At 36.1% G+C, this 9639-nt stretch overlaps 1 protein-coding gene across 2 annotated transcripts; it reads right to left on the bottom strand.

Annotated features, from left to right (window-relative positions):
* Window positions 1–1336: 1336 nt before the first annotated feature.
* On the bottom strand, window positions 1337–8876 carry LOC143884618 (vacuolar-sorting receptor 6-like). Of its 2 annotated transcripts, none has more exons than XM_077388272.1 (13): window positions 8383–8876; window positions 6540–7229; window positions 6336–6424; window positions 6064–6133; window positions 4524–4607; window positions 4350–4426; window positions 4150–4231; window positions 2992–3074; window positions 2738–2801; window positions 2445–2573; window positions 1985–2088; window positions 1746–1848; window positions 1337–1616 (listed from the first exon to the last, which is right to left on the bottom strand). In XM_077388272.1, the coding sequence occupies exons 1-12, from the start codon at window positions 8672–8674 to the stop codon at window positions 1750–1752; spliced, it is 1863 nt and encodes a 620-aa protein (XP_077244387.1). In that variant the 5' UTR covers window positions 8675–8876; the 3' UTR covers window positions 1337–1616; window positions 1746–1749. The 2 variants fall into 2 exon arrangements, with proteins under 2 accessions (XP_077244387.1, XP_077244388.1); XM_077388273.1 differs by having other exon boundaries at window positions 1337–1613.
* Between the last annotated feature and the right edge of the window lie 763 nt (window positions 8877–9639).

Below are 9639 nucleotides of genomic sequence, written 5' to 3'. Positions count from 1 at the left end.
CATTTTTGCTGGGGAAATGATATTTTTACTTCGTTTTGCTTGTCTTTTCCTAAAATTGATTGCATTTTTGTTAAGGAAAAGGCAAGCTAAAGAGGGTGCAAAATTTCCTTTTTTATCGGTTCATACATAAAGAGAAACTGTCTTCAATCCCCAGGAAAGCATCCACAAATTAAAGGCTTAGGCAATGTTTGGCAACCATGATTTTTTTTCATGGTGAGGCCCTGTTTGGTTTGCAAGAATTTTCTAGAAAGTTTAGAAAAGAATCTTTTCCCCCAAATTTTCTTACTTTTCCTGGTTTGATTACAAAGGAAAAAGTAACTTGAATCAATGAGGTTCAAGTTTTATTTAGTGCAACCTTCGATTTATGATGATATCTTTCTAGATAAGCCATAATCATATCATATCATTTCCCTCTAAATAATCTAAATAATGGAGAAGAAGAAATATTTTCATAAGAAATGTTTTTCCTGCAATCCGACAGGTTAGTTTACAAAGGCGGCAATGAGAAGAGAACGAGAAAAGGGTGAAAAAACAAGAGGAAAAACTCTATTCAAAATATGATTTATTTTCCCGGCTTTTTTTTAGCATTTTCTCAGTCTCTCCTCACTCATCCATCTCAAGTCCCTCCTCTTCCCACCCTCCTTACCCCTCTCTCACCACATTATAAACTAATATTTCATGTAAAAGAATTTCATGGTTGCCAAACATGGCCTTGGAATCGCACAATGGATGTGGATTTTTCTTGTATGGCCCATCATAGCAAGGTCCAAATAAATGGTTTGGATCATCATTTGACTTGCACTTTTCCTTGTGAGCGTGCATCATATGACAACCCCATCTATATATAGAACCAAAATTCCTGTAATGTGCAGTGTAAGTGTACTATGATTATGATACAGTAGTTGAACAATATAGAAAGAAAGAAAGACCATTATGAATCTATGCTGAAAGGTGGCGTTTTAGTTTCATGAAGACAAACACATCCTGGTTTATTGCAGAATACCAATGTAAATGATCTCGACCATCCATCTGGTAGGCCCAATTGTAGTTGAGCAATAGTTCAAAATCACATTGATTGGACTATCTTAACCATATGAACAATGGTCTACAAAAAGAGAATTGAAAACAGAAGTGTTTTGATTTTCAACCTTCTAAATTCAATAAGCAAAAGTCCACTAATTGGATGGTTGGATGTTCGTTCACCATTTCTGATTGTGGCTGATATCACAGCATTTTCAGCCACTTTTGAATTTTCTTTTCTGCAACTTTTGGGTGATAATGATGGAACTCATCCTAATCAAGGCTGCAAAACTCAATTGCTTCATTTCCTTACAGATGAACAAAGCTGCATTTACTTTCTTTATTTCATTTGCATTTATTTGTATCAAACCCATATTATTTTTTTAGCTAAATTTACATAGATTTGTTTCATGTACAGAGCAAAATAGAAAAAAGATTATTTTCATATATGGGATACATCAGGAGAAAAATTTGACCTTATGTTGGAGGAGACAGTTGTCTAATGGAGCTTTAAGTTTACAATCAGAAACACCATCCATCCCACCTAAGAGGGCCTCTCTAACTTAGTTAACTTTTAATTTACTGCGTCACTTCTTCTAGCAAAAACAAACAGAACAGTTGCACAATATTAGAAAGGTAAGAATGTACATACGTTTGAAACAATTAATCATCACAGAAAAAGAGGAATGCAAAAATAACAACAATGTTTCCTGAAAGAAGAATACCTCCTTATACAGAACCTTGTCGCAGAGGTTGGGCCTCGTTCGGGTGGTTGTCAATTGGCATGTACTGTGACATGATAGCCATGATCTCTGAGTCCATGTAAGACTGCAAAAAAAAAAGGAAATATATATATATCATCACATATCTCATCAACACATGGGAACATTTCTTGGTCCCAGAACTTCCATTGATGGATCATACATTTGAGCATGCTCTTAACTCTTAGTTAAACTAAACATACCCGGAGTCTATATTTGTAGAATATATAGCCAGCTATGCCCGCACCAACAACACCAGATAAAACTATGAGTGTCAGGAACCACGCAAATCTTGATGTATTCCTGCCTGTATGAAAGACAAACAAGGATCAAGCAAATATAAGTACTTATCACTTGTTGACAAACCATGGGCAGTCTAACTATGTATCCCTGGGAAGTCTGAAATTACTCCCAACCTACATTAAAATTCAACAATCTTTAAGATTTAAGTGGCTTCATTAGATCTCAGGTTTAAGTGAATACCTCAATCTGGGAGATTGAAATCCTTGAGCTCATCAATATCAAAGCAAATATTCATTTTTGTACGTAAATGAGAGCACAAACAGGATGCAAATCTATGACTAGATACTCGGACAAATCTATAAACTACTTCCCACATAAATGTGAATCTATTTCAGAAATCACAGATGCATATATCCTTACCAATGCATGTATCCTGATTCGTTATGTACAAACGGTCTCCCTTGCACTTGCAGTCATATCCTCCCCATGTATTCTTACAAGTACAACCATCACATTGACAGGCAAGCCCGCCCTTGCATTCATCAATATCTGTCAAAAAATAAAGAGAAAGATGTTTAATTTGTGACAAAAATAATAGAACAGCAACACACCATCACATATATAGCCGTACTAGTTGTGTTATAGAAAATGTATATAAATATATAAGATATGGAATAGAAAATATTCATTAAGAGTCAAATGGATCGACACACCTTCACATTTATAACCATCACCACTGAAGCCGTGTGGGCAGTAACACCCTTTTAACTCGAACTCCTTTTTACATCAAGAAACAAATTAATTAAAAATGTCTGAAAACAGAATTTGGCATTTGCATTGTGCATAAGGGATACTAGTTCAGTAGAGATGGCGTAATGAGTTTACTTGCAATATTGAAGGATAACTGAATAATAAATGCGGGACACAATTAAACTATAAAAAGGCCAAGGATAGAACATCACGAAACTGAGCAAGCTGAGAAGGTTTGTCCGCTTCTATTTTCTGACCAGCAACCTCCATTATCTATTGTGCACCTTCCAGGCCCCACCGCTGCCAATTAAGAGAAGAAAAAGATTCACAGTTAAGAGTCTAGAAACAGGGGCATCACAATTCTAGCATTCAAACATTAAAAGCTGGTATCCATCGTGGGAAAATCATAAATTAGAAATTACAACTCTTTAAACATCAGTAATATTTCCAAATTTAGTCGTGAATTATGTGGCAAACCTGTTATAAATGTGTTCCCAGGAATTGTGAAGAGAACTCTAATTTCATAATGAACTGTACTGCTTCCTTACTAAAGATCTTTTTCAGTTTTATAACTTGAGATGACATACCTAATTTGTTTGAAGTCTAGTTGGACATAATAAAACTGAGTCTTAATATATTTTAATGAGTTTCATTCACAAATAAAGATGCAGATTTAACTTCCTCATAAAGGTATGTACTTGTTGAATTTGAAGGAATTCATATTTGCTGATGAAAATGCTAACCAACCTACAAAATATATGTAGCCCACAAAGCAGGCACTAAACATCCAATGATATAGAGCCATTGGTGCACTGATTGAAATGTTAAGAATAAAATTCAGGCACATGTATATCTGACAAAAAGTAGATGCAAAACTGCATACAATCCTTTCTGCAGGTAAGCAATGCCCCAAAACCAATAGCACAATGGTAAGAAACTGCAAAGGATGGCTCTTATAGAATTGAGTCACATTTTTACTGATTTCTTCCCTAGAAAACTGCGATAAAAATATGCCAACCCTAAAAACCAAATTTCCATGCAATATATTATAAAGTTTCATCTTATACCTGAGAACATTCGTTCACAGAGGAACTTTAGGAGAGATGGTTTACAGTTGATGTTTGTTTTTCATATTTTTCTGTAATGTCGGTATTGTGAATTATACAAATATACAAATACTGACAAACAAAAACAGCCTTTAATTTTCATTCTGTGTACCTTATGCTTCTTTACCATGCATTATGTTCATAAGAATTTAAGAAGTAAGCCAGTAAGCTTTTCCACATAGAATATGAAATTATGATGTGGAGACTCGTCTGTATAAAGGAGGGGGCTTGACTATCGCAGGTAAACGAGAAGAGAGAGAAAGGCGTACCTTCACAAGATGTGTAACCATCTCCATGATACCGAATACCATTCACTACAGGGCACTCACAAACTCTGCCCCTGAAAGTGTCCTAAACAAAAGAAAGCAATCCATAGATCAGTGAAAAGTGAAAATGTCTCCTTATAAATCCACTTCTAGAAAATGCTTTCTCAACTGGAAGCATAGATCTTGTTCTGAACACATAATACCTTACAAGCACTTATATTAGACCGAGAGTCCTTCCAACAGCCACCATTCCTTTCAAGGCACTCATTGGTCTCGAGATCTGTAAATATAACAGAAAGGCAACAAAGATACAATGCAGATTTTCAAAATAGAAGTTTCGGTAGGCAGTCTTGATTAGAAAAGCATAGAGTACAAACCTCCACTCAAACAAACTGGAGGATCCGTGGTTTCTTTAAACCCAGCACATATGGCCTTCAGCACGGAAGTTCTCTCCAATTTGCCTTCAAAGCAAGAAAATTAAGAACCTTTACAATCCATTATTCAATATCTCACTGATCAACTCAAATATCGTGCAGAGGCTTGGTGAGATGACTCAGACGAGTCAATGTGGATAATAGCTGAGTGGAACAAGATGATAGAAATGGGGAAATAGTTTAAAATATGAAAAAATAGAACGAGAGTAATTTTGGGTAGCAAACATATTAGGAACTTTACATGTAACAATAGATTTTGGAAAGGAGATAGATCTACAATTATGGGAAGAGGAGAAGAGGGCTAGAAGTAGTAAGCTAGCATTTTATACCTTCTGGATCATATGTTACCCTGGTGGGATAAAGGAGTGTATTGAAGTAATAAAAATATCAATTATAGAACTGAAAATAAGAACAGCAATGACTAAACTATTAATGTTAGGTTCTTTTGATCATCAATCAAGAGAATTTAACAGAAAATTCACAGTTGATAAATTGACTTAGCCGCTTTGTTCAGTTTTAGACATTTTGGGCACATTTGGCTGCCAGGAATTGTGTTTCATGATAAATCCGGCATCTCCAAGTGGAGATGAGGGTGAAATTGCTAAAAACCAGGAAAGACAATCCTGGAAACTACTCTCTGGTGATGAGAAGATGCTAAAAATCCGGAAACCAAAAGCTCTACTCAAAACCGGAACGACCTTTTCCGGATTTTTAGCAATTTCTCATCACTAGAGAGAGTAGTTTCCGGGCTTGTCTTTCCTGACTTTTAGCAATCTCACCCTCATCTCCATTTGGAGACGCCAGATTTATTAAGAAACACAATTCCCGGCAGCTAAATGTGCCCTTTATGTTAAAGGCCCGTTAGTTGGATCCCAAGAAATTTGGTGCTTCAGAATCTGCTTACGGACTTCTAGAGCATTGTAAGCAATGGGAAAGTTCTATGGTTACATGAAAAGATTCTGGTTCTAATCGATGGTGATAATGAGAAATAATAGAGAGATGGACTCCAATCACTTTCACCCTGGCTTCTTTTGCATATCACAACCATCATGCTGCCTAAAAAAGAGACAAATTTGTTTGTTCAGAGAGACATGGTGACTGTGATATGCAAAAGCAGCCAACGAAGTTGCAGGGTGCATAAGTAGCTATACTCTCCCATACACAATGATAATTATAACATGAATAAGTGAAATGACAACTCTCCCATAAACAATGATAATTATAACAAGAATAAGTGAAATGATATTTGCAGTTTCTTATTTTTGTAATGGCACTTATCACTTTATGAAGAACATTTTTTTATAGCTTTTTGGGAACTGTTGCAGCAAATTAGAAAATTGTAAAATGAAGGGAGGAGCGATGTTAGATGTTATTAAAAATGAGAGTGCAGATATCATTTCCTTAATAATTAATAATAGTAACTTATCTATAAAACCATGAATACATTTCTTACAAAAAAAGTTGCAAGAATAGGCTAACAAACCTCGATACTGCACATTATTAATAACCAAAGTTGGCAAGATCGTCACGTCACCACGGGATCCTCGTCCAACCTAGAAATTGTTAACAAAGGTGCTGAGTTCGAATGCGAGGAAATAACCAAAATCGGGAAATGTGGATCTTGTATGTTCTAAGACCTGGTGATCTCTTAATGTGTTAAATTTTGGATAAAAATTTGTAAAAGTGATCAGGACTATGTAGTGACCCTGAATACTTAATTCAAGGCAGAAACCAAACAAAAGGCGAAGCAAATACCTGGAGATCTTGCTCAGCCTTCAACACTTGGTTCTCTACATCAGCATCAGGATCACCCATGCATGCCTTAACCTTTTCGAGTGGCAGATCTGATGGCTCAGATTGAAACAATAAGAACAATAGATCATCAAATTTTCAAGAAAAGCCAATCAGAAAAGAAGAAACACAGCGTTAGCTCAATTTAAGTTTCCTATGCTAACTCACCAACAAACCTGATAACCTCCTCAGCACATTCCTTGCTATATTTCTTCTTTTTCATAGAACATCTGATATGAAAATCCGTCACAAAATCCCACCAAACCCATGGACGGTTACTCTCATTTGCGATTCTGTGCACGCATAATTGCCTCAAGTTCTCAACAACCACATCCTTCCCATCATATCCCCTACCAAAATCCTGTTCTGGGTCAGGCGCGCAATACCTCCCATGATTTATACACTGAGATTTGCATTGCTTGCTGAGAATAAAGGCCTCAGGGCAATACCAAGTTATATAATGTGGGGTGAACTGAGTATAACCACCCCTCTCAAGAATTTGAGCATGACCCTTGAAATTCTTCACAAAATTCATCTGTTCATCGCACCTAATCCCACACTCATCATTGCTATTGGTCCAAAGTTCATACTCAACCCTCTCATCAGGGTGAGGCATTGACTCAGTCCAGTCTAGTTTTATCAAAACCTCTTGATCCTTCAAGGCTTTCTTAAGAGTTTCGCCAAAAGAGCGGCTGATTAAAGCTGATGGGATTCTGATTTTCTCTATGTACCCTTCTGCATTGCTGCTTTCTTCAGGTGTATCCATTGTTATGAGAGGCTCATCCATATTATCTGCGACTAAAACTGCTGCGGCTCCTCCCTGTTGCCCGTTCCATACTTTCAAAGCAAAGTAACACACTAGATTGGAAAATTAAGATAAATCAACATATAATTCACCCATTTATGAAGTGATCTTATTTCTTGGTCAAATTAAAAAAATTTTGTAAAAAATACGAAAAACTAACAGTAACTATTGTCGAAGACTGTTTACTTATACAGAATGGTTATAAAAATTTTCAGGACTAGAAGAACCAAAGGCACAGAAAAGCAAACTCTAGAAATTAATCATAAAAATCAAAAGGCACAAAACGTAGAGAAATTAGCAGCCACCCATTCCTCTGAAGGGCATCTGCTAGATGGTCAAATTCTCCAATTTTTTTCATAGAAGATTGAATTATAAAAAAGCAGAGGATCAGTTCAAGAAATGAATCAAATGACAGAATAAACCATTCCCATAATCGGAAAGAGCTTGTTTTTGGAAAATAAGAGAAGAAGAAACGATTTTAAAGTTCCGAAGGTACTAAAACAGGAAAACCAAGAAAGTAACAATCTAAATGAAAAATAAAAGCATAAGACAACAAATAGACATCACTGATAACTGTCTTCTCTTTCTTGAGAGTAAAATCCACAAACTTTTGACAAAATTACCAATTAAGAAAAATTGTGGTTGTCATGCTAAGTTGAAGAATTTCCTCAGAAGACTATATGTTTGATGTGTAAATCTTCAAGCTGTTCAAATTAAGGGCTACTCATTACTCAAAATTATGGATATTCGGTACAAAAATTAGAAATTTTCACAGAGGACAATTTGTTTGATATATAAATTAGCAAACCATCAAATGAATCAAGCACACACACTTCCCAAACCGCGTGCCTATAGTTGAAAATTCAGAAAAGTTTACAAAAGACCATCTCCTTGATATGAAAATTTCCTACCAATTCAATATATTAAGGTAACCCAGTATTTCAACAGTAGGCTTGGTTGGGTCGTCATGGCCCATAACACATAGTCAAGATCCAAGCAGCCCAAAACAATATGAATATGGTCATTTCACTTGCTAAAGTTTGTCCAATTCAAATTCTCTATCCAGATAGCCAGATACAAAACTAGAGTTCAGTACTATAGACACAGACACAAAGTTGCACCCATCACCAAAAACTAACTCTTTGTCAAGTTTTCATCATAAAAGTACACAAAAAATGAGAGAAAACAGAGAAATTAAAGCAATACCTCCCCGATCAAGGAGAAGAATGATAGGGCGAGGAGACGGGGATTTGAAAGCATCATCACCGTCGAATGGATTGCAACCGGAGGATGTTTTTTGTGGGTAAACGATAGTTCCAACCATACTCCCGCCATAATTTGGAATTCCAAAATTCCCGATTGCACTGTCGTGTTTGTCGCGAATATTATCCGGCGAAAGGACAGTGATGCTACTCTTCTCCACCACGAATCTACAGTGGACAGAGATTACCATGTTTAATACCAGTATCAGGGAACTGAATTTCCCATAATTCTCCATTGAATTTTAGTTTTTTTTTTTTTTTCCTGATTCTATTAACTGGGTTTTGAGAAGGAATAGAGAGAAAGATATGGGTTCAGAAGATGAAGAAGAAGAAGAAGAAAAAGAGAGGAGGACGAGTGTAAGGTACTTCTTCCAACGGTCAACAGGTGGAGAGAGAGAGAGAGAGAGAGAGAGAGAGAGATTCCTTGGTTCTTACGTTGTGTGTTACGTAGAACAAACGTTTTTTTTTACTTGCACTTGTAATCTCCTCAAAACCACATTATAATGTTTCGAAGGGAAGAGATATCAGCACAACCATTTTTTAATAATTACACTATCTCATCTTGTCTTTTATTGTATAAAGAGCTGTCAAAGGTTGTTACTGTGCTGGGCCTGATTCAATGGTAAAGGCTTTGTTTCTCAACCTTGAGGTCGCAGGTTGATCCCAGCTTACCAACCAAAAAAAACAGTTGTTAGGGTGGTACCCAAAAAGCTCTGATAAGCCAATTAAAAAGAAAAGACAAGTTGAGTTAGTGCAATTATTAACAGATGGTTGTGCTGATATCATTTTCCAGGGTACTGATATTGGCACTACCATGTTTTGATAATTGCACAAATTCATCTTGTCTTTTATTATCGAAACAGTCAATATAGGTTATTACAGTCTCCTAAAAGCACTTTGAAGACAATTAGAAAGGAAAAGACAAGCTGAGTTGTGCAATTATCAAAACATGGTAGTGCCAATATCGGCAGCCTTTCTCAAAAACCATATATATGCTTAGAAATTTTCCAATTTTGTCATTTGTTCAGAAGTTAAGGGTAGTTTTGGCTTTCGAGAAAATAATCAGATGGGCAAGAAGCTGCTCTTCCAAGTCAAGGTAGAAGTTCTGAATAGGATACTTCATTAATTGACCGCTAAACACGCCTTACTCAATCCCTATGGGGTCAATGAGACCTACTCTCACCACAAAATATTCTTAATA

Source organism: Tasmannia lanceolata, unplaced genomic scaffold, assembly GCF_043159265.1.
Source record: "Tasmannia lanceolata isolate RefF3 unplaced genomic scaffold, GAP_Taslan_0.1 ptg000008l, whole genome shotgun sequence".
Classification (NCBI taxonomy): domain Eukaryota; kingdom Viridiplantae; phylum Streptophyta; class Magnoliopsida; order Canellales; family Winteraceae; genus Tasmannia; species Tasmannia lanceolata.
This window is presented reverse-complemented; position numbering and strand designations above follow the sequence as displayed.